The sequence below is a fragment of the Argentina silus genome (assembly GCF_951799395.1).
Source record: "Argentina silus genome assembly, chromosome: 12".
In the NCBI taxonomy this organism is placed as follows: Eukaryota; Metazoa; Chordata; class Actinopteri; order Argentiniformes; family Argentinidae; genus Argentina; species Argentina silus.
The window spans coordinates 4,329,113-4,354,748 of NC_139666.1; the positions used below are offsets into that span (position 1 = coordinate 4,329,113).

At 44.9% G+C, this 25,636-nt stretch overlaps 2 protein-coding genes across 2 annotated transcripts; both read right to left on the reverse strand.

The window, feature by feature from the left end:
* Positions 1 to 3,929: 3,929 nt before the first annotated feature.
* On the reverse strand, positions 3,930 to 18,336 carry cfap65 (cilia and flagella associated protein 65; the record flags this gene model as incomplete). Its single annotated transcript, XM_083682558.1, has 32 exons — positions 3,930 to 4,104; positions 4,382 to 4,516; positions 4,929 to 5,270; positions 5,586 to 5,711; positions 5,900 to 6,126; positions 6,316 to 6,366; positions 6,549 to 6,710; positions 7,439 to 7,555; positions 7,775 to 7,909; positions 8,068 to 8,226; positions 8,393 to 8,584; positions 8,844 to 8,954; positions 9,148 to 9,214; positions 9,304 to 9,480; positions 10,035 to 10,163; positions 10,444 to 10,657; positions 10,923 to 11,051; positions 11,284 to 11,443; positions 11,574 to 11,720; positions 12,200 to 12,424; positions 12,824 to 13,063; positions 13,295 to 13,432; positions 13,684 to 14,040; positions 14,155 to 14,352; positions 14,556 to 14,824; positions 15,005 to 15,227; positions 15,373 to 15,497; positions 15,939 to 16,138; positions 16,616 to 16,782; positions 17,040 to 17,142; positions 17,338 to 17,516; positions 18,262 to 18,336. 32 exons carry the CDS (start codon positions 18,334 to 18,336, stop codon positions 3,975 to 3,977), a joined length of 5,409 nt encoding a protein of 1,802 aa, XP_083538684.1. The 3' UTR covers positions 3,930 to 3,974.
* A 2,307-nt stretch (positions 18,337 to 20,643) lies between these two features.
* Positions 20,644 to 22,962, reverse strand: mnx2a (motor neuron and pancreas homeobox 2a; the record flags this gene model as incomplete). The annotated part of the gene is made up of 3 exons (XM_083681429.1): positions 20,644 to 20,994; positions 21,447 to 21,607; positions 22,518 to 22,962. 3 exons carry the CDS (start codon positions 22,960 to 22,962, stop codon positions 20,644 to 20,646), a joined length of 957 nt encoding a protein of 318 aa, XP_083537555.1.
* Between the last annotated feature and the right edge of the window lie 2,674 nt (positions 22,963 to 25,636).

Sequence of the window (25,636 nt, forward strand, 5' to 3'; positions counted from 1 at the left end):
TTTTCTCTGAGCAGCAGCCAGCCAGAAGAGCGGTTGTGAATGGAGTTATTACTGTGTAGTTGCATAGGTATAAGGGCAACTTAAGGTAAAGTGTTACCAGATAGAGTTCATTATCTGGTAGAGAAGAGGGACTCAAGGAAGGAGTCTCTCTGATATGCAGCCAGAAGAGAAGAGCGGTTGTGAATCTCTCTGCTTGAGCGTTTTCCGCATGTTCAAATCCTAACATGAGTGTCGTCTCCTCAAGCTCATCTTCAGCATTTTTATGTATTTATACAACCACTGTACAATTTTAGACTAGTATTAATAAACACATGCACACATAAACAAGCCCTTGTAAAACATGAAATACAGCCTGTCAACGTAGCTAGTTTGTTCTGGTTTTCTGACTGTTTGAAAGGTTGATCCAAACACTATGAATCTGTTTTTGCCACACCCCTATAGTCCAACGGTAGTGATCAGGCTGATTTCATCAGGCTAGTGCAATTTTGGAACATGTTTCAAAAATAATCATTAACAAAACATTTTGGGGAACCATGTTTAAGCTGTACTGCTAATGTTGGCAAAGGTTCCCCTTTTGTTCCACCTTACCTTTACCATCTGCAAACGTATTAAAACGCTGCGGAAACTGAGAGAAAATTGCAGTCGTTTTATGACAGTTAGCACCATATCACAACCTGTTTCTGTTAGAGGTAAATCATTGTAAATACTATGAAAAGGTTTGTGTGGGTAAATGTTCAGTGCCCATTGAAATGTGCTGGAATAAGAGGGAGTCCAGGTGCGGTCTGAATTGGTAGGTTTTCAGCCTGAAGCAGAAGACAGCTGTCCTGATAGCTGTCCTGATGGTGACAGGATGGCAGCTCCACCACTGTGGTGCGAGGACAGAGAAGAGCTGTGACCAGGATGAGAGACTGCATGGTCCTCTGAGAGGTGGAGGTGGTATGATACCAGCAGAGGTAGTAGAATTGAGTAATACTGTCTAATACTAGTGGGAGTCAGCCACATTAAGTGCATGACTATTTAAATCATGTATTTTTCCTATGAAAAATGAATACGCCAAATAGCGTGTGAAAAAAACTAATAAAAACTCAAATAAAAACAGAAACAAAACCGTCCTAATTGAGAAGCCATTTGTACTGAAGGGCCCCTGAGGTTTGAAGACTCAGAGAGAGGCTGTCCTATTTGCAGAGAGCAGGAATGGGCCTCCATGCCCCTCCCAGCCTCAGCCCCAGCCACAGATACACTGGGAGGTTATTTCTGTCAGCGAACGCCGGGGGAGGGGAGCGGTGATTTATACGGCCAGGCCATTTCTGTCCCACTGGCCAGGGTTTTGCAATGGTTTCAGGTCTCGGGGCGGCCGGCTCACATGTCACCCAGGACAGCTGCACTGCCCTAAATCCAAGTTTGGGGAGCTTTAGACCGACTCACCAGCGGGGTCTAGGGGACAGGAACAGGGCAGGTTTCTGATAGAAAGATTGGTCACTTTACTGTACATCACAGTGTTTGTATTACTGCTGGTCTTGCTAGTACAGTGCGACAAGTATTGTAATTAATCCTAGTTACACTGTACACTGTACTTAGGCGGTACACTGTACTTAGGGTAGGGCAAGAGTTATTGCTGTAGGTGCAGTGTAGCAATTACTCCACTGTTAGAACACAGGCACAGCACTGGACTTTCAGCACTTCACATCACCTCGAATGCCATCTTCTTCTTTTTTTTTCTTCTTCCAAAAACGCAGTCCATACAAATGACTGACACGGTCGATTTACACTGGACTAAAATTAGGGAAATGCTCTGGTTATGATTAGATTACCCTGCCTCCCAATGTACATCGAATCAGTTAAACCAGCAATGTAAAACCAGCAATGTAATGTTAAGTGTCACTAAAAGACATGGAAATTGAAAAGAGAACACTGGCATGAGGTTTTCCAGCAGATTGAGGTTGAGTGGATTGTTTTAGGTTTAAGCTCATGCCTCTTTACAGGCATAGATCTGTACAGCAGCTGCAGCAGGGCCGACTTACCATTTGCTCGTTAAGGGGGAGGGAGAGGGAACCGTGTGGATGGATTTCGATTCTCCCCTCAATGAAAATCATGGTAGCCTATAATCTCTGTAGGGTCTTTACAGAAGAAACAATTGTGAAAAGTGTTACAACTTTTAAGATATGTCGAGGTAATTGAGTCCTTCCATTGTCTAATGGACAGACATTTTAGATGTCTAATGGACACTATGTTGATTCATAATACATTGGCTGCATGGTAGAGTAGGACTTTTCATTCCAGCCAGTGGCCTAATCTGATACTCTGTATTTTAGCAGTATTTCACATAACGTCACTTCCTCCATGTCAGAATAGTGCCACACATCACCAGATAGACAGGAGCAACTGGATCTGTTTAAATGGCAGCATGTTTACTCCTGCATATTTATAAGGTGGAGTAAAGGGACATGTCCACACATATTTCAGCAGGTATATTATCCAATCAAATTAAGTTACCTAAAAATGTAATGGTCAACTATAGTTAAATCTAAGTTAGCAGGGTGGTGGCCTTGGGTTGGTCCAGTGGTCTAGCACCGTGGCTTACAGTGCACACATATGCCCATGTCAGCATAGATTTGAATCTGGTCCATGCCCTGCTGAAATACCCGCTCCTCCTTACATCCTGTCTGTCTCTGTCCAAGAAAAACTTAACTGAAATACAAGAGTGGGACTGCCCCACTCCAAAAAATAACCTTTAAATTGACATGGTATTAGTTTTCATAATTTTTCTATTCTGTAGATTGAAAACATACATTAAAAAGACATAAACAAGCCAAGGCCACTGCTACGATGCTTTCAAAGGCACTTCAGTCACTGTGTTCCTCTCTGTGGCAGCTAAAATATTCCCTCAGACATGATCAACATAAAAGCGGTATGACCAACGTACTTGTGTACTTGTACTCTGCACAATGACAATAAAGTTGAATCTAATCTACTTGTATCTCTTATGGCACTTCCATTTTCAACGAATAGGCAGTACTTGATCGCCACCTCCTGGACAACAAATATAACTGAGCCTAAAAGTAGTGAAACGGCCATCTTCTCCAACTGTACAAAGTGACGCCACTTTGTTATCCTTAATTAAAGACTGGTCGGTAAAATAAGGTCAATTAAGCAGCCTGTGATTTAATTTTTTAATTATACAAAATTAAGAAACATGACTGCAAGAACAGATCACTCTGGAGAGAAATGTTAACAGGATGTGTAATTTATTACACAAAGAGGCAAATTGTTGAAACACTTTGTAGAACATGTTTCTGGCCAATAACAAATGTTGTCCTTATCTGACACTGATTTATTTTATTTTTTTTCATTTAATTTTTAATGAGGCTCTCGTTCCAACCTTTTCTTCTGAGGGCTTGCAACCAAAGACGCCTACGGTTAGCATTAAAGTGTGAGTTGATGGTATTGGGTAAAAAAAAAAGTAAGACCTTTATTAACAGCTTTTGGATTCTGGCATCCCACTGCACAACACGACATGTTTTCGGACTTTCGAACTTTCTTTTTGCAACCGACATGCGCATTCAAACCTGCATGATGTCAGTGTCACGTAGTCTGATAATTCACCTATAAGTATTGGTAGGACTAGACCCTGTTACTTCCGACAATACATTAAATTACAACGTGTTCATGCATATTTCTATTCCACTTAATTAGATAACTATAGATAATCTAGGTCAGACTACCAACTCTCATCCAAATCTTGTAAAATCCCTTTAAGATTCCATTAGCTAACATTTGCCATTTGAGTCTAAATGACGAGTCTAAACAAAATGTTCACAATTGACTTTGCATTTATTGAGTATGAAGCAATACATATGAATTGGTGATATCTATAGTAGAGGAAACAAAGTGTGTGTGGTCCTTGTGTCAGTAGCTGCTCCAGGCTGGTTAGTAGGGTGTGTGTGGTCCTTGTGTCAGTAGCTGCTCCAGGCTGGTTAGTAGGGCAGAGAGGTAGAGGGAGGCAGGTGGGGGCCTGGGCTGAGGCCCTGCTGGCCTCTGATCTCCCTGCCTCTGTCATACTCAGTCACCCCTCTGGAGGCTCTTCTGGCGCCATAGCTGTTCCTCCTGGATAACACCACACCACATACAACAATCACTGACACATTGTCAGATGTTACAGTGGGTCATTTTCTCAGGTCTGGATTCAGCCTACTCCCAGACTAAAAAGCATCTTCGATGGAGAGTTTCCATTGAAAGTGTTATTCAGAAGCGCCCAAAGTCTCTAACAGGAGAGTTAAGCTGAAGGAGACAGGAGTGTGTGTGTGTGTGTGTGTGTGTGTGTGTGTGTGTGTGTGTGTGTGTGTGTGTGTGTGTGTGTGTGTGTGTGTGTGTGTGTGTTAACCTGGCGGAGACCGGAGGCAGGGCAATGATGCGGGGGCGTGCTGTCAGCACCAGCTCCCCAAGGAAGGCCTCCATCATCAGGTTCTTCAGAGTGTTGAGGAGCACGTCCTCTGTGAGGTCACAGAACTCTGGCAACCTGAGAGAGAGAGAGAGAGAAAGAGAGAGACAGAGAGACAGAGAGAGTTTTTTTTACAAGAGCGAAGGTACACTACAGTAGGTCAGAGTTTAAAAGATTCATGCTTGTGTGGATGACAGTTGTAACTTAACAACTTTAGGCTACTTTCCTACCCAGTCTCAATCCCACTGAAACCCAAAATCCTTACTCCTGTCTCACATGAAAATCCCTAACTTCATTCTGTAATCAATACGTTGCATTATCAAAGCTGACTCGCGCACATATCCTGCTTTATAGCCATGAATACCATTGACATAAAATGAAATAAGTCCTAAAATTCTATTAATTCTGCATATTAATTTCAAGTACTTCTTGTCTGTGGCATTACAACAGAATGATTCAGTTACATTTCCAACTGTCAAGGCCGGCTCACCTGCGAATGGTCTCGTTGACAGTGAGCTGATGCTTGTGATGCACTGTCTGAACTGTGGGGGTGGTGTGGTGAACTGTGGTGAACTGTGGGGGTGGTGGTGGCTGCTGCTCCCCTACCCCTGAACTGCCCAGGCTGCCCCCCAGTAAGAGCTGTGGGTTGGGGGGGCCAGAGGTGGGGGCACCCCTGGCAGTGCCACCAGGGTAGGATGTGGCACCACCAGGGGGGAGGATTGGTGAGGGGGAGGGGGTGCTGGGGGTCTGTCTCAGCTGGGTGAAGTAGGGCACAGGCTCGTCCACGTCGTTCACCAGAGACTGGTGGAAGAAGGGGTCGTCCAGGAGGCTCCTGTGGGGAGACAGTGGTGGCCATGTAGTAAAGTAGGAGGTCTCCCAACTCCAGTCCTGAAGAGCTACGCTAGGTGTGTGTGCAGGCTTTTGTTCCCACCCAGCACTGACATGCCTGTTTCAATTAATCAATTAACTGTGGTCTTGATTAATTTGTGTGTGTGTGTGTGTGTGTGTGTGTGTGTGTGTGTGCTGGGCTGGAACAAAAGCCCAATTAGGACTGGAGTTGGATACCCTTGACTTGGTCAAATAAGCTCCACAGACAAATTCATAGTGACTGATGGAGAAGATGGAGAATGGGAGTAGTGTGAGGTACCTGAGGATGGAGGTGAGGGCGTGGGTGATGATCTCTCTCTCCGGGCCGTGGCTGAGGGGGGGCATGTCTGCGGAAGGAGGTCTGCTAGGACAGGATCCAGAGTGGTTGGCGTTGGGCTGGGATGACCTGGTTAGGCATTTAAAACATGGAAATCAGACCTGCGTCCAAACAGAACATACTTGTCAAAAAAGTGTGATTTAGCATGGTTGGCGCCAAAGCAAAGCTTGGGCACTAAATCAACAATGCAAGCTAGGGCTTGTTTCTGGATAGGACACATGTCTTGCCCTGAGCTGTGCAGGGGAGTGTACCAGTACCTGTACACATGGTGTGTGGCGAGCTGCGAGGGGAGGAAGGTCTGGAACTCCAGGAGGGAGTGTGAGCGGGCCGTCACCCCCAGGTGGAGCAGGGCGGGCCGGGGGGGCTCGGGCCTCCTCCACACCTGGGCGGCCTCTCTCTGTGCACGCCTTTCCGCCCGGCTGGGCCTAGCACAGGGTCCCCCCAACACCGCACTGCTGCTGCTGGCATGGATTGGCGGCAGCGTCTGGAAGTCCCATTTAAAATTCGAAAAACGTTATTGTCCATTTTTAGGGTTAAAAAATGTTACGTTTGTAGACAGCAATGGAGACAGAGGAAGAAGGTCAGACGGTGCTGTATGTTCATGTTAGAATCAAATAAATAGCTCAAATAAAGATATACACTTAATTAGAAAAGTTAGAACAAGTCAAGTCACCCTGTATTTCCTGACTGCTGGGCCAGTTCTCAGTGGAAGCGATACATCCTCCTGCACCAGGACAAGTCAATATTAGATCAGGAGGAAACAGTCATCAATGTCAATCAAATAAATAATACAAGTTGTTTAGGTGAAAAAAATAAGCTGCTGGAAGTATTGAAATCGAAAAAAATAATAATATGTGTGCTACAGCTTTATCCACTAAAGAAAGCTAGCTGTGTTTGTGTTCAGACCTGTATGTTGCTGTTCGGCTGGGTGGACGTCTGACACTGGGAGTAGCTGGGCGGCTGGAGGTCCTTCTCAGTCAGAGTGAACTGGTTCTTCTGCCTCTCCCTCTCCTGCTCCCACTGCTGCAGAGCCTGCTGGTACTGGGCCAGAGCCTCCTCCTGAGTCACCTGGGAGTCACAACGCATTTAGACATCAATTAGGAACTTAAGTGGAGAGTTTTGCCATTCAATGTGTATGTTATGAGTGGCTCAATATTATGTCAACTGTCAAAGTGTATTTGTGTGTGTGTGTGTGTGTGTGTGTGTGTGTGTGTGTGTGTGTGTGTGTGTCCTTCCTGCTTTGACTAAAGATTAAAACCGATAATTAAGGAGTCAACCTTTACCCAGATCAGTTTCCACATTATTGGCCTGACAGTACTAACTAAAACAAACTAAACTGTTAAACTCAAACTATTGTTCTTTATTTGTGCAATCAAGAAATGATTCATCCATGAAAAACAAACAAATTTAAATTAAATACATATATCTGCCTCATGGCAACAAACAGTGCTAGGCAGAAATGGATATGGGTGAGTGATCATGGTTGTTTAATCTCCACCAAAGCTCAGGTCCCACCACCACCACCAGCAGAGCCAGAGGCAGGCCCCAGCGTCAGCTCAGCTACTGCTCACATTACAGCTACTCTGGAAGCTGTCACCATAACACAACTTCCTAACTCTCTGGTTTCTTGGTAAAACAACATGTATGTCCCTCTAAAACAGGCCCACAGAGTTAGTAAGAATATCCACCCAGGTTATGCTGCAACATTAATAACACATTATTCATAAAAGCCTGTGTGTGTGTGTGTTACATACTACAGGATGGATGGTGAGTGAGTGAGGAGGGTGAATTCTGACCTCACAGATGAGGTCAAGCTGGTAGAAGCTGGGACTGCCTGAGCTTTGCAGCGTGAGGATACAGAGGGCACTCTCTCCTGGGGCCAGAGTCCCACTCTCTGGATGGATCTTTACTGCCTGCACACACACACACACACACACACACACACACACACACACACACTCACACACACACACACACACACACACACACACACACACACACACACACACACACACACACACACACACCTAAATTCAACATACCAGTACTCATGGACTTAATATAAACAAGAAACCATGCAATAACGTAATGCAGTATTGTTTGTACACACACACACACACACACACACACACCTGCTGGTTGTCCAGGTTCCAAGTGTAGAGGACCTTCTCAGTGTGGGAGACATTGGTCAGGAAGAGGATGCGTGTGGTGTGAGAGCAGACTGGGATGTCCCCAAGGGACAGTCTCTCTTCTGATATAAACACCACCTGCGCGCGCACACACACACACACACACACACACACACACACACCACAAGAGAGACGAGAAAGAGGGCAAAAGAACAATCCTGTAGTGAATGACAACAAGGCACAGCCACAAAAGACCCCAAAAAACGACATTTCCCAGGGGGCCTCATACCACTCACCTGTCCGGGCAGGGGCACCCTCTGTGTGCTGGGAACAGAGAGGTGCGCATCATGGAGCTGTATTGGTGCAGACTCCCCAAGGGCACGGCCATCAAAACCACAGCCCTCAAACGTCACCAGCGTAGAATCTCCCTCCAGCACGTGGATAAGGATGTCCACCTGGACACAACAGGGATGGGAATCTAGTACAGACGCTACTACACACATCTGTGTCTTATCCCACTGGAGTGACGCCACGGCAGCCATTTGAAGCCAGAATGCTCACCACACGTGACCTATCACATACAATATACGGTACAGTATGCGGGGTGAAGGGGGAACTTACGGTGTAGGTCTTCGCCTCCAGAGGGGAGAGGACCCACTCCAGCAGGGCAGTCCGCCCAGGCTGCACCCCCCCCTGGGGGTTGAGACACTGCAGGATGGGGTGGCCAAAGTTGTCAGCAGTCAGCTGCTCCAGGGGCTCTGTGTCGATGCGGTAACTCAGAGGGACAGCTCCTCCGTTGTACAGCTCATAGACCTGCGGTAGACACATCACACACACACCATGGTTACTAACTGTGTGTGTGTCTAATGGTAGTGTGAGAGAGGGGTCGCACTAAAGGTTAAGACATGTAACTCATTCATTCATTTATTCATTTGTTTATTCATCCTCCATCACTTATTCATTCATTCATTCCCTGTCAATGAAGGAGGGATGAGGAGTAAGATGAAGCTGGAGAGGAGTGAATGATGGGAGGTCTGTGACCCCTCCCAGACAGGGGGGCTGAGAGGCGAACCTGTTTGGGTGGATTGAACCCTCCGATGGCCACTGGGGCAAAGACGTGCTTGCTGGATGTGAAGTGCAGGTAGTGTCTGTCTCTATCCACTGTCACCCCCATGAAGTTCAACTACACACACACACACACACACACACACACACACACACACACACACACACACACACACACACACACACACACACACACACACACACACACACAGCCAGAACACATCAGTATCATTATCAGATATCGTATCATTATCAGATATTCAACTCAACCATTTACAACCCAAACATTGAATGTGACTTTGCTGTCTCACCAGAATCTCCCTGCCATGAGACAGCTTGAACAGGACTGGGAGGCGGTTGGTACCAACAAAGTCATGCCTGCGGACAGAAGGTATAGCTATCTTAATATAATAATATATATTATATATTATTATTCATGAATGAATTCACATATGTGCAGATCTTACCTGTAGCTGAATTGTACTGCCCTCTGCTGGCCGGGCAGCAGTTTGCCAGAGCGGGGGGAGATGGAGAACAGCCTGTTGTCCTGCACCTTCATATGATGGAGCTCCGTGGTGCTGAACTCTCCAGTCTCAGCCCAGTACTCCAGCTCTATCTGCTGGTCCTCTGGGAACAGGAACGACCTGGGAGGAGAGGAGAGGAGGAGAGGAGGAGAGGAGGGGGGGTGGAGAGGAGGAGAGGAGGAGAGGAGGAGAGGAGGAGAGGAGGGGGGGTGGAGAGGAGGAGAGGAGGAGAGGAGGGGGGGTGGAGAGGAGGAGAGGAGGGGGGGGTGGAGAGGAGGAGAGGAGGAGAGGAGAGGAGGAGAGGAGGGGGGGGGGGTGGACAGTAGGAGAAGAAAGCAGGACAGATGGTTATTGAAGCGTATTATTCTGCATAAGAGGGACAGACTCTTCAACCCTATGCAAAAGCAACCTGTGACCACTTGACATTTGTGGAGGTTGAAAGGGTTGATAGGGTATAAGCAAAATGGTGGAAATTCCACCTAGCCTATCCTAGGTGGAGCTACTATCATCTTGCTTATATCAATCCAATCCTTTTCGTCTTTACACACGTTCCTGGAGCGAAGGGGCTAGTGCTTGTTTCTGAACAGGGCTGACGGCCATAACCAGGAGAATACATACACACTGGTGACAGGGAGAGGTCCCAGGCACATTACAGTATCTGATAAGACACTCACCACTCTACAGGGATGCTGCCAGTGTTGTCAAACATCAGCAGTGCAGTGGAGGGGTCCGAGCCCAGGGGCGCAGCGCTGAAGTTGATATCCAACATGGCTGACGTGAAGATGGAGGGACAACGCCGCAGACTGGGGGGACGGGGGCGGGGGGCGGGGACAGACAGAGATGCCAAACACATGGCTCTTATGTTCATCATTCGTTTAAGCATCTATACAGCAAATGACAGTGGCTGCATTTGACCTCAGTACTCTTCAGTCACCAGGCCGTCTTTGTAAACACGGCTTTGTTCCGAACTTACCTGCCTGATTAAATAAAGGTTAAATCCATTTACAACACTTAGGCTGAATATGCTCTGAAAAAAGGACATCGTTTGTCTATCTAACTGGGCTAGTAGTCGTTGCCGCTGACCTGTGTTTGGTGGGCACCCGGTAGGTGAGCTCAGGTGGGGTGGGGTCTTTGTGCAGGTGGGCATTGAGGGCGTCCAGAGAGAAGAGGGTCCACAGCTGGAGCTTACTGAGCCCCTCCGCGCTGCCGCTGCTGCGAACGTCAGTCACCTCCAGGGTGGGGAACACCCCCTCCCCCTGCACCTGGCACAGAGGCTGCGGCTCGGCTAGGACCGAGCCTGGGAAACAGGAGTGGAGAGAGGGGGAGAGAGGGGGAGAGAGTGGGAGACAGTCCAGGACAGTGGAAGAAATGAGAGAGGTTACCCACCAGAGGGAGAGGAGAGAGGGGAGTGGGCCACAACCACACACAGGGTGACCGAGAGAGGGGGAGAGGTGGAAAGCCAGAGAGAGACGTCAGGGCGAACAGTTAGACAAACTCATAAAGCAGCCGTTAAAGCAGTCTCCATAGACAGTAGATGGTGTTTTGGCGTACTCTTGCCGTACCAGTGGAGCTGAGGGTTTGGTAGCTGATGGCCCAGCAGTAGCGGGCGCGGTGGGCCGGCCTCACTGTGGAGCGGATCAGCAGTCTAGAGCGAGCTTCTATGGTGCCTTTCAGAGAGTCCAGCTCCAGGGCTAGAAACATATAGGAAATGGCCGTTTAAATACGAATGACCTCGTCAACAGAAACAGGAACGGATCCAAGGGCCATGTACTGTAACTGGTATCGAACACATAACACTGTATATTGCAAAATATAGGTCAAGACAACTTGACAACATTTAAAACCAGCATGGTAGACGGTACATGTGTGAGGTAGGTCTCAAGGTGGTACATTTGCTTGTAAGTGTTTTCAGGGGTCCCGTACCAATAGGGTCTCTCTGAGTGTCCTCTGGCAGCTCCAGGATGCTCTGCTCCACAGCCAGAGAGAAGCTGACAGGGCAGGAGCTGGCGTTGATCAGAGGGATCTCCAAGGACCTGCAGCCTCCCACCAGCACCTCCCCCAAGTCCTGCACTGGACTCTCTGCCTAAGAGGGACACATGGGTAACACATAGGTTACAGACACGTTACACACACAGACACACACACACACACACACACACACACACACACACACACACACACACATAGGTTACAGCATCTGAGGAGGCTCACACCTTGATAGAGCCCTTGGAGGCCATTCCTACAACTTTGAGAGGGAGGCGGGACTTCCTGCCTCCAGGAGTCCTGGTTGGCCAGAAGGTCAGGTTGGGCTTGAGATTGTAAACTGTTTCCTCCCGTGGGGTGAATGACCATGTCTGCACCTACGGTGAAGCAAAACACAAAGCTCACCAACAAAGTCCAAACATACATACATTATTTATACAGTTCTCATCAACGATCAACAGAGTCAATTATTAATTTCGCTACTTGTTTTTCCGCTGCTCTGTTGGTTTATTCCTTCTGCAACTGTATAAACTATCAGATCATAGAGAGAGCCCTCTCTCTCTTACCACGGTCTTCACACGTTCTCTTATGGCAAGAGAACAAGAACATTTAGAACACTGAAAAAATACATCCGGTCAAAGACAGAGAACGTTGGAGAACACAGATTTAATATGCATTGAATCACTTACACAATGCATGACTTTTAGGCTCAAAGCGGACGTGATTTGCCACGTGATCGATAAAGAAGAAAGGTTCCATCACATGTCTTTCCTAACTAGAAGGCTATCGATTGTTTAAGTCATTAAATATATACTACAAAGACAAGCAGTCCATCTGGCCTGTCTCCATCTCTCACCATGGTCTCGTTGGGCTGCAGGACGCCTGAGTCAGGCTCTACAGAGATGATGCGCTGGTCTGGGCCGCTGACTCTCCACTGGAACTGGAGGGCCAGGCGGCTCATGTTCCTCACTCTGTAGGGCCTCTGGGAGCAGGAGCCCACAGCCGAGGGTTTGAAGAACAGGCTGCCATCGCCCTCTAGAGACACACGCAGCTTCTCAACCACACTCACCACTGTCAGCTCCTGTATATATATATATACAGAGAGAGAGAGAGAGAGAGGGAGAGAGAGAGAGAGAGAGAGAGAGAGAGAGAGAGAGAGAGAGAGAGAGAGAGAGAGAGAAAGAGAGAGAGAGAGAGAGAGAGAGAGAGAGAGAGGAACACAGATACAGAAGCATTCAGACATATGCTGTGTACAGGTATCCTGGTCCCAGTGTCCTGGTCCCATGTGTATATGTGCTAACTGTTGGCCACAGGAGTTGGCTAACAAAGAGATGTGGCCTGTGGGGCTCCAGCCTGCAGGGCTACAGGACTAGCGTCACCGGGGCTGGAGGTGTACCTGGGTGTGTTTGGGGCTGGAGGTGTACCTGGGTGTGTTTGGGGCTGGAGGTGTACCTGGGTGTGTTTGGGGCTGGAGGTGTACCTGGGTGTGTTTGGGGCTGGCGTTAAAGTACAGGGTGAGGGGTAGCTGTGAAGGATGGTCTCCCATGGGAATGGTTCTGAGGGTGATGATCTGGTGGGCTCCAGGCCGGACAAGGGCGCTGGCGGGCTGCACACACACAGATGGACAGTCCTCTGGGTCCAGTCTGAAGGTGAGAGGGAGATCCCCTGTGTTCTGAAGCAGGACAGTCCGATAGGACACCACACTCAGAGCAGGGAACACCTGGAGGCAAATTACACAGCATGAACAAACTCGATCATCAAGTATTTTTGGCCCCAATTCAATCAATTACAGGTAAAGACAAAATGCACAGCAAGTGTGGACAATGTATTGGGGGTGTTATAAATGATGACACATCCCAAACCTGTTCCTGTCACAGACATTTTAAAACCTTAAAGTACAATAAGTGTCCCAAAGTGTGGTTGGACTTGATTGGACTGAATTGGGGCTCACCACCAGGGGACGCTGCAGAGAGAAGCGGGGGACGAAGTGCTCGTGGCCAGGCTGGAAGGAGTGGCCGGTGACCCTGACAGTCACACACCAGGGGGGACACAGGGTCCGCTCCTCCATCTGACGATGGTCCCGCAACACCTGGGGCATAAGAGGAGCGGGGTGAGAATACATTAATTTATTCATAGCAGGGACAGAGCACGTGAATCCACATTTCATCTCAAAGCTATGAAGATGACGATTAAAGTTAGCTGTACAGTTAAAGTTAAAAAGTGTTTCATGTAAATACGGTTGTTGTTATAAAGGTTATGACAAGCATTTTTACATTGTCTTGTGTTGTGCCCATACTCCATTTCCCGTGTTTTTGACCACTCTAGCAGCTTGCGCATTACCTTGTAGAGAGCGAAGCATTCGAGCTGGGCTCCATGGAAAGTGTTTTTCTGCTGGGGCGCATAGGTGACTCTGAAGGCGGTCGACTTCAGTGGGCCCAGGTCACATGATGAGGGTGTGACAGAGAAAGGCAACCCTGTGGCGGGGGGCCACACCAGGCTGAGCGTGCCCTTGGTGTAGTTGGTGATGGAGACAGCCTGGGAGGGGGTGGAGGCATCGTGAAACAGCAACTCAGGGGGTTGCACCGTGACGTGAGTAAAAGAGGGTCTTTCTCCACTCCCCCCTAGTTCATCCTTGCCCCCTGCACACTCCTGGTAGTACTCGTCCATCGGGCTCCTCTGAGCCACAACACAGTCTGTCTGAGCAGAACCCATGGCTGGATCCTGGAGGGTTGGCACAGGGTTAGAGCTGAGCTGATTACAGACAGAAATGCTGACCTCAATTAATCATACGAAACTTGAAATCACGCCCACCTCTTGAAGGAGTAGGGCTCCTTCCTCATCAAGTTGGATCTTGCCCTCTGCCAGCATGGCACTCAGGATATCAGGGGGGTAGCAGGTGAGCCCGCGAGCTAGATGCTGCTTGTACAGGACCAGGTGTCTGGGGCTCAGAATGGCTGGCTTCAGCTGCTCTGAGTGACAGGTGCCAATCAGGTCCAGAAACAGTGGCTCCTTTAAACAGAGAGAAATGCAGAAATCACTGATCATTGTCACGAAAATTGAATTGTTTTGCTATGTAAAATGATTCATGACTTAGCAGAGCAAATTCAATATGGACACATATGGACATATGTTATCGATCAATTGAATAGATGGCGCAGGTCTCATGTGGGCCATTCACGATGAGAGTCCCGCTGAGCCAGTCTGACCCTCACCCTGTGGAGCAGTAGGCATGCCACCCTCCTGTGGTGGGCGATGGGGTGGTGTGGGCAGAAGTGCAGCTGGAGGGTCAGGTGACTGTTGGCTGGCAGGGAGCCACACGCTGGCACCAGGGAGAAGACACTGTGCCCTGTAGTGTCCATGTCAAACTGGAAGTGCGCCTCAACAGGGGAGGAGTTGATGATGTCCACGGTGCGCATGGACTCCTCTCCCTGGTCCACACAGCCAAAGTCCAGCACAGAGGAGCCCAATGTTACGACTGGACCTGCAGGAAGAGGGAGGATCAAGCTCAATTGAAGGAGGAAAGGTTGGTCACACTTGATTTGGCAGCACAGAAATGACAAGGAACTTAGAAATTGCATGATTAAATGGTAATCAAACAAAAACAACCTAGTAATGACTAATTTGTTACTTTGACATTTGTATTTGCCCTCTTGTTGCCTACCTATACATGTGCCAGTGACTTTGAGAAGGGTTTTGCTGAGCGCCCCAGGGCAAGTGAGGGAAAGGTAATCCACACTGATGCAGTCCACAGTCAGAGGAGAGAAGGACACAGGAACCCTAATGACTGAACCCGGGGCCACCTCGCCCTTGTGGACATCACAATGAAACAATGACTCTGACAGCGATGGTTGTCGTAACCGGGTCAGACTGAAGGATGCACTTACCTGTTAGAACATGGGGGAGATGGGGGAGATGGGGGAGGGAGGGTGAGAGAGAGAGAGAGAGAGAGAAGCACAACAGAGAGATGCTGCTGAGCTCTAAGAAGCAGAACCTCATATTGATGATGAGAATGAATGTGTATGGACTTACAGAGGAAGGATTCAGGATGTCAAAGTATCTTTCCAGAGAGGCCCCAACATTAACACCACCAAACTCCAGCACCTTGCAGCTCTCTTCCTGCACTGGGGCACTGATCTGCAGGAAGGGGTATTTAGCTGTGGAAACGATAAACATACCACTAAATATCGTGCACAGCGCAATCACTAGTCTAGCATAGTTTGGATGAGCATAAAGGGCCAAGTGATGAAGCACAGAATGTCTTGTGAAGTTTATAACACTGTATGTATACATATATACCATACATGCAACACAATATTATACTGCTTATATTATACTATATCATACTGCACTACTACTGATCATATATTGCACTACCTGTAAATACTGTTCATTGCACTTTCTGCTATTTTGCACTTCTGGTTAGACGCTAACTGCATTTCGTTGTCTCTGTACTTGTACTCTGCACAATGACAATAAAGTTGAATCTAATCTAATCTAATCTAAAATTCCCCTTCTGAGGCAATACAGAGAGATGGATTAAAAGATAGAGATACATTTAAGTGTGCGATGCCTAGAACACTAACGCTGCCACTCACACAGGCCCTGCAGGAGGACAGTGCAGCTGCTCTCCCCTTCGTCACCGAACACACAGCTGGCCTCCGCCTGGTAAACTAGTGCTTCCTGCGGTCGAAAGACCACGGTGACTCGACAGTCTTGTCCTGGCTCCAGCACCCCACTTTCTGGAGAGAGATGGAAGGGAGAACTCACCTCCCACTGGAACCCTGTCTGCAGCTTACTAACATAAGCCAGAGGAAAAGAAGAACAGTTACCAACTAGATTAGAAAAAGCTGAAGAATTGGTACCTTTACAAGCAAAAGGTCCTCAGATTGAAATTGGGCAGGAACATTGTTGAACAATGAAGTTGTGTTTCGAAACTGTGCGGAAACAAAATGTTGTTTTTGTTGTAACACGGGAAAGGTCCTCAGTCCAAAACTGGGCGGGAATAATCTGTTTCTATTTTGGTTGGAAAATGGTTGAAAAACTTCTTTGTGTCCTCCATTTTTGTCATGTATCACTTTACACGCGAAAGGTCCTCAGTTCGAAACTGGGTGGAAACAATCTGTTGCTGTTGTATCACTCTTATAGTGATGCAACGGTGCAGGTGCTTTCTCCAGCATTGCTAGACCTCTCTTGTTTTGGGACAAAGGATGATAATAATGATAATACTGAAAAGCTAAGGTACGAGAGTAACAAAAAACTAAAAAAAACTTGCCTGGCATTGTGAAATATGAAGGTGGCCTGGGAGCTGTGCAGCACTGCGCAGGGCGGCAGCAGCACAGATTCAGGCACATCCAGGGCATGTCGAGGGATGGTGGCCTGCAGAGACACCTGGAAGTTGCCATCTTTACTGTGGAACTCAATGCTGTCCAGGTACTCACACTGCATAGAGAACATAGAAACATATGGTCCTTTACTGTATGTGCCATTGGTGCCACAAAATGTAATTTAGTTAACATGGATAATGATGCCCAATATGGTAAGAAATGCTAAGATCAAGGAAAAGACTTAATGCAGATTTTGTTGACTATCGTTTATTATTTAGGAAACATGTCCAAGAAAAAAAAAACACATGGACAATTTGGCTTTCAACCCCCTTTGCGTGTTTTTGTGGTAAGAAATATGAAATTCATTGTTACCCTTTCACGGGGGCGAAATGTGACAGGAAGGGAAAAGGATGTTCCTGGACTCAGAATTATGATTTGGGGAAACAGCGTGGTGAAGAACTTTGACACAGGAGGCCTGAGAAAGACAAATGCATGTTACTGAACATGCTATTCTTATCCTTCAACAAATACATCTGACAAAACATTATGCTATTCCAATCACTCAGCATCAAGGATACATTCTCTGACCTGCTTTTCTGACCTGATGCTAATGCAATTAGTCTATTTACACAGTGACATATAGGCCTACTGTAGCTTACACCTGACTCACCTAAAGCGAAGTTTCTGCAGTTTACTGTGCACATTCTTCAAGACGAGCTTCTTGGTGAATTCTCCACCCAGATCCCAGTCCTCCCACGTCAGCACCGCCCAGGTCTCCACCCCCAGAAAGCAGCTGCGCTGGGACGACATCTTCCTCTGGAGCTCCCCTGAGCGCTGCAAGGCTGGTCTCTGGGCAACAAAGACAGAGACACCATTCATGTATATAAAAAAAGGTATGTAAAAGGCATATGTGTATTATATTATATTTTATATATTGTTTTATTATTCCATTTTGTAAATTTGTTATTGCTATTTTGTTAATATTTTGCTATTTTGTAAATTTCTTGGCAATATTTGCTATTGTTTTTTCTGTCCCATGCACCAACCTCACCAAGTCAATTTCCTGTATGTGCAATTATACTTGGCCAAATAAAAGAATTCTGATTCTGATTCTGATTCTGATTCTGATATTTATATATGTATGTATGTACGAATGCATGGGGGGATGTGTTCAGCCTAATGTGGTGTTATCATTTGCAATCAATGATAAATTATTATTTTAAACCAATAAAGTTTAATTTAACTGAACAGATATGAAAAGAGATTGCGGCAAATGCACCTGAAACAGACAAACCTGCTACACATAAATCTGTATGCTACACTGTAGATCTGCCACCTGAGGGCGCTCTGTGGCCAACTGTATCATCAACCAGAGCTGGACTAAATGGAACTGAGCAGCTCGTTGACTCTGCCCCCCATGCCAGCCCCCCACCTAAGCCCTTTTCTGAGCCAGGAAAAACCCTGATAAGCTAGCTAATTGATTACATTACGTTTTGGTAGCAAATGTTTCATTACAGGCTGCTGGACAGTTAGGCCTACACTGCCAAGGTAGGTATACAGAAGCTGTCGAGGCTATAATACTACTGACGCTTACCCTTTCATCTTTACAACCGGTGGCTGTCCAGAGGATGCCAGAGCCCAAAGGGTTCCCTGGAACCTCAGCCAACATCTCTGCAGAGAAAAGGTTAAGGGGTTTATAAGACAGTATTACAGTAGTAACAACAATCATGCAACAATCATGTTCCTCCCTTCTCATAAGAGGATCCATTGCTTCTGTCTTGCATAATATTATATTTATTGGTCAAGCAAGGGTCACGGCACTGTGCTGCTGAAAACCCAACCATCCAACAAACATTACGAACTGAGAGGACACGTTGTGCCTATTTTCTATCATATTGCTAAGGTAGCTAGCTAGCTGCTACCTAGGAAGCGTAGCTAGAAATACATTATATTTTGTATATTTTCCGTTTGACTTACAAGCCATTTTACGTAATAACGTAATAAGGTAACTTTACTAGGAGTGAGTTGTAAATCTCGATAGTCGAACTAGATGCACTCGTGTATAGCGTGTAACATATCCGTACCTCATTCAAATTGAATACGATAAAATAAACACAGGTTTAAACATCCAAACATGTGCAATTCTGTGCCAGAGGAGTCATTCATGCTTCACTTTCCACAGCAGGATAGAACTGACAGAGTTGTTTCTGTCTCCATAGCAACGACGGCACAGGGAGAGGGACACTCGTCATTTGTTTGCGATCACAAGTGTCGGACGACGGAGCCACGGGATCTGTTAACACCCGTTATTGAATCAAGCAATCGGATTTTTCTTAAAATATGGAGGTAAATATCTCAGTAAAGAAAATTGCATATGCCCTTCATGTTTTGAAAAAAGGAATACAATTGTAAATTGGACAAATAACGTGGGAAAAAAAGTATTTACTCACAAGATAAATATACTTGGAGACCTTGTGGTTGAGCTATAGCTACAACAGCTCATTTTGCTCTCATATTTAATCACTGCCCTTACACTGCTCCCAGTAAAGTGCCATTTGCTATGAGATAATTCACTTTTCCATAAATTAAATGGACTTGCTGACATCACCATAAGGAGCTGATTATTTTTACTTCCCCTTCATTAACTTAATTATTTGACTATCAGTAAACCTGCCTCAGTAATTCATATTTGAAAGCCGTGATCATAAATTTCTCTCTCTCTTGTGTGTTTATTATACACTGCATATTCTTTCACAATTTAAATCATTGTCAGTGTCAGGTGGAGGTTAAAGAGGAGATGAGAGTGGGAGAGATAAAGATAGTGGAAATGTATTTGCATTTCTAACATTGCTAACTGGCTGCTAAGATTCCTAGTCAAAATAAAAAATAAACCATGCCATTTTCGATAGATAAACCAAATATGACATTTTTAGATACAGCAGGAAATTACATATTTATCCTGCTGTTTTACAACCTGATATCACATTTTCAAAAAAATTATATTATCAAATGGTAGGCCTACATTATATTAAAAAAAAAAAAAAAAAGAATTAAGCTTACCTTAAAAAACAAGGAAAATGTACATCTTTTGTTCTAGGTTTTGCAATTAAAACATTGCAATCATGAGTTCATTTTTATTTTTATATTTTTCTCTTGACATCAACAACACTGACAAACGATAAAAGAGCACTAGTGTTACATTTAAAATGAAATATATTACTTAGAATCTAAATAGCTTAAATAACATCAATAACAACACACATGACATGACAGTAGACCATTTACAATTGACCTAGATAATACAAGGTTGGAGGGTGATTTTAAATGCCATAAGTGTACTGGATAAGTGCAGCCACACACACTATCTGTTTTGTTCTGTCTAGTCGATGTAGTGAGAGTAAGGTGGTGAGGTGTAACAGCTCATATCTTGTATAGAGTTATCCCTGGCACAGTTAGGTAATACATCAAGTTGTATAGTTATTAGAATTCATGTGTTCATCTTAGTGTCTTAAATAAATCGTCTTTAGATAATACATTTGACACAGCTCCGTACACGTACATGCAATCACCCTTTTTGGTGTGTCAAAATAATTAACAAAAGAGCTGCCAGTTCTATTTAGTTGCAATGTAACAGCATACAAACTGTAACATTGACAATAAAAGCAATACTTTGGCTGGATGTACAACGACAACAACAACAACAACAACAACAAAAACATCAGTACAAGTGGACTTGCAGTGTCAAGTAATTTTTAGTGCACTTGTTGAAATAACTGCAAATTGTTAAAAAGACCACAATTGTTTTGTCTTTTTCTTGATGCGACTTTTGGTAACCGTCCGGAACTGGTTGTGACAAACAACTCAATACTTAATGTCTTAGGACCACAGCTGAGGTGAGTACTTTGGAAAACAGCCTCAGAAGTTGTCACGTGACTGTTGATGCTACCTGCTCGTGAACACAGAGAGGATTGTCTCCTCATAAGCCCACCCCTGTCCTCCTCCCAGGCCCGCTCTCCTCTAGTTCGTCCTCGGAGGAGGAGCAATGGGAGCTATAGCTCAGCTCTGTTGTGTGCCTTAGGAAATCTGTAGGGTGGGGTAAACCCACTCCAGCTCCCAGAGTTCCTGCACTTATGACATCATCTTCCTCTTCCTCCTCTGCTGCCAGATCCTCGTCATCCTGGGGGCTGGGGCTCTGGGCGTCCACAGGCCTGCTGGTTTTGGTTAGTTTACTCCCGTTGGAGCAGTCTGTCCCCTGCTGGGCAGCCTGCTCCTTGGCCTTGCGGCTCCGCTTCCACTTCATCCGCCTGTTCTGGAACCAGATCTTCACCTGTTTTCACACAACACAGCAATTAGTCCCCGGAGGTTATGGATCAACCCTAAAGCCTTTTTGTTAACCCTTTATTTTGTATTGTTTTACAGTCTGGTTACTAGTTGGTATTTATTTAGTATTGTTTTACAGTCTGGTTACTAGCTGGTATTTATTTAGTATAATTAAATAAATTATATGGTGCTGAGAATAGGTACTCTATACTTCACAGGTACAGGTACTCTATACTTCAATTGGTACCAACCACATGTTACAAATGAAATGGTACAAAGTGCATACATTTTATTGATATTCATATGTAATTGTAACTACTGTATATTTTAAGTATAGCAGACTTTGAAATATATTTTTTTTTTTCAAAGGGAGCAAAAAAAATCTCAGACATTCAATTGCACAAAGGCTTGAGGAACAGAAGTTCAAGGTCATTAGTCATAATTGTTCCTGTTCTTCACCTGAGTCTCTGTCAGCATGAGTGAGGTGGCCACTTCGAAGCGCTTGGGTCTGGACAGGTACTTGTTGAGTTTAAACTGGTTCTCCAGTTCCATCAGCTGTTGGCTGGTGAAGGCTGTGCGAGGCCGCCTGCATTTCCCCATCAGGCCCGACTGAGGTGAAACTGAGAGGGAAACCCGGAAAAACAAGATGAGGCTGGGAAAGTAATAGTCATAGCAGAGAGGACACACTAAAAGCTGTCTTGTTGATGATAACATCTTTATTGGGGACTACAGTTGACATGAGGACAGGGAGATATTGCTTTAGCAGGGCTATAAAACTCAAGAGAGTGCCATTAACTTAATGAAAATTCAATAAATGTTACCAGGAGTTTATTGATGAAGTAGGCACACTACTTCAGGTGTTCCTTTAGTATTAAATCGTTCACATTGGCTACATTAATTTAAATTGTTTTTATTACTGAATTAAATGATTACAGACAAAAAATACATGATTATAGGCCACTCCAATTTCACCCACGATCGCTGAAAGATGCATCTTTGATATTGATATCACAATTGTACACCCCTTGCTCGTTGTAGTAGTTTTACGAATAAAGTAACATATTTGTAGTGTGTTCATAAATATTATGAAATTAAATAATTGTGGGCAAACGAACTATAATCGATTTCTTGATTAATTGGCTATTTATTTCACCTATAGTGCATGTTAAGACTATATTTTAAAATATAACCATCTAGCCTATGTTGTACAATATATGCCTATTTGATAAAACTTTTCCATCGTTCGGTAATTATTCTGTGCCGTTACAGCCCACCAACAGTGACAGGGACTACTAATCCCATTAATTCGAGATTAAATGTATCGAAATAATCCAATCTGCGCTGAAATAAAACACGAAAACCTAAACAAGAAATAACCACGATGTGATTAAGAAATGTAACTAAATTATCTCTTGAGTTATTTATAATATAACTCTTTAGTCATTTGATCGCGAGAACTGATCTATTTTTTAAACAAATAAGATGAATATAGAATATATAATATAGACAAGAGAGCGCAGGTCTACTTACCACCATAGTCCCCGAGTCGCGGAATCGTCATTCCAGCCCTTAGCCAGTGTTCTATCGGGAAGGAGCCCGCCATGGCTGCCGCTTTAAAATGCTCTGGGTACGGCTGGGCAAGTTGCGCAAAGCCTGGGTATGTGAAGGCTGGATGCTGACCTCCCAGGGCGGCGAAGGGGTACATGGGTGTGGGGTGCATTCCAGGGATTGACCCCTGAGACAGCGTGGTGAGTCCTGGGTGGGAGAAGCTCAGTAAACCCGGTTTGGGTATAATTCCAGCTTGGATATGAATACCATTTGCTGTCCTTCGTGGAGATGGAGTCTCCGAGCGGTGGCAAGACACAGGACTGTCCCCTGCGCTCGCGCTGCACAGCTCCGGGGATGCGTCCCGGTCAATCCGGTGAGCCTCGTGCGCCAGCAGCGCGTCGATGCGGAAGCTCTTAGATTTCTCCATTGTCGTTTCTAAAACCTCAACCGCAACCAGTAGCCTACCAAGTTAGATTGCACACGTTTTTGTTTGGGTTAAGCAGGACTGTTAAAATTTAAATGAATCCAGCTGAATAAAACATCTCATTAAGAGTTTACCTAAGAACAGCTAAAACAGAAAAAGATCACTGCTCTCTTGTCAGCATGTTTTTCATGCAAGGATCGTTTAATGGTCTTTGTTGCAAAATGTGCGATTTCTCCCTCCTGTCGCGCAGTTCCTCCTGTGCGTAATACGTCTCCACCTGCAACTACCAACTTGTCTGCATCGCTGTGCTATTGAGCCTCCCCTATCAGGCCTCATGATTGGTTCATATGCGCGCGCAGAGGGGTCAGAGCCCCAGACAGCTTTCTAATTAACTAATTACACCCCTATTCACCCTTCAGAGTGCGCTGAACGGCTCGACACCACCCTGCCTGCCTGCCCGGGCACACGTCAAGCCTTTAAAGCCCTGTGACAATCGAATAGAAAAGGTCCCGTTAAATACAGGAATGACTATGGTATCCATTTCAGAAACAATTCATGGCCCATATAATGACCTCACAAGCTATGCGGATTTTGCCGATAGTGCATTATCGTTCGTTTATTGCAAAAAGAACAATGACACGAAATGAGCAGGGTAGGCTATACAATAGTTTATAAGGCCTACTAAAATTATTTAGTTTTTCACATTTGTTGTAGATCCAGTCGATTCGCCTACATTTTCACATAACTCACGAGCCTTTTAGTTGATTTTCAATAAGGCATATCGTTCTAGCCTATTACGCAAGGTGGCATTTTTTATTCAATGGTCGTTTACAAATTTACTCGATTGAAGTAATCGATAACTTGCCATAACTGTATTTTTGCAACCCTTTGCACATTGCCATATATGCCACAAGGACCAGTACGCCTATTCCACATGCTGTTACACCTTGCTATTTGGCTATATGTGTGCACCTTGTACAATTATTGTGTGCAAGAAAAGTGTTGCAAGCATGCACTCATCAAAGCAGAGAGGCATAGATATGCAACAATGTTCTATGGTTCCATCATCGTGTTCGTAAAAATGTGCATTGTGACATAAACGAATGGTTTTACATGGAACGAAATGGTTCTGTTTTCTCAGAACATTTCCATGGAGATAAGTGGTTTGACAAAACAACATTGTAATTATTTGACTGCTCATTTGAAAGATGCAACAATGACATCATAAATAAAAACTAGAATTCTCAGTGTATCTCCATGGAAACAGAACCAAACATGACACTAAATGCGCATTTTCCATCAAAGATATCCGCTTAAATCCATAACACAAATTGCGCTTATCAAGTAAGCTATAGACTGTGTTACAATGACTCCTAACAAGCATGTCAAGCCTTTCCAGAGAAAATCAACATCGGGCAAAAGAGGTAGGCCTATTTTTTGTTGTAAAGCTTTGTCAATTTTGTGAGTGTGGTGTGTTGGAGACTATTTAATTTGTTCTGACTATTTTTGTTCTGTGACCAACAACCACAGCTCCCCATCAGTTCCATAGCTGCATACCATCTGTCAAGGCCCTCAGAAACAAGCAGAGATTGTGGCACAAGCGTCTACACAAACTGCAGAGGGTCACAGGTAAAAAACCTTTCTTTTTTTGTGATCTGCATTCATTTTTTTGTGTCCCCCTCTAAATATCTATAAAGTTCAACAAAAAAGGACTCTATTTACCATAACAATTGAATTATTGCTTGCAATTTAAAGACAATGTAGGCTACAGCATATATTTAAATGTTGTTATCATAATTATTAGTCTTGGGCTAAAATCGATTTCCATGTTATCCATGTTATCAACAAATCGGTCACTGCATTGAGGTATGTGAAAGTAAAACATTTCTTAAACTAAATTCATGCATATACGATGTTAAAACATGACCTAATATCAACTGGATACATTCTTTAACAAATATTTGCGATACATACCTAAGCCTAACTTTTTGTTATTGAGAGGCTGCTGAAATGCCTTTAAAAAAAAAAAATAATAATAATAATAATCTGAATCATAGAGGCTGATGTCTCAACATTTCTTCCTGTCCAATCTCATAAGATATTCTCAAGCAAAACTTTGCGACTATATAGTCAGAGTCACCTGCACAATTGGATAAAGAGAAATATTTAACCAGATCTTTGTTGGAAAACAGAGATTATATCTCAATATAAGAGACTACAGTGGGAAAATCAAGGTTATTATAGGTTACTAAATAAAAGTGTAATGTGAAATACTACAGAAAGTCACATAAAACCAACAGGACACTGCATCTATGTAAACCTATCATTGATAAAAAAAAAAATACTGTTTCCCTTACAATCTTAGAGGACAGACAGACAAAAATCCACATATTGACCCATAAAGATATATTTACACACCAGAGTGACAGACCATAGATCAGTGAGGTGATTGACAGGGAGAGGGGGAGGGCATGGCTTAGTTGACAAGGCTGTGATTGGTTTTCAGTGTAATATGGGGCTGGGATGGGATTGCAGGGCATGCAGTGTGGGAGGAATCTGTTGATGAACAAGTAGTGATACATTGTTACTGGCTTGTTACTAGACCTGCAATTCCATGTTGCTATTTGTCAATGGAGTTGATCACTGCTCTCTTTGACCTTGATCAGTTGGCAGGTGT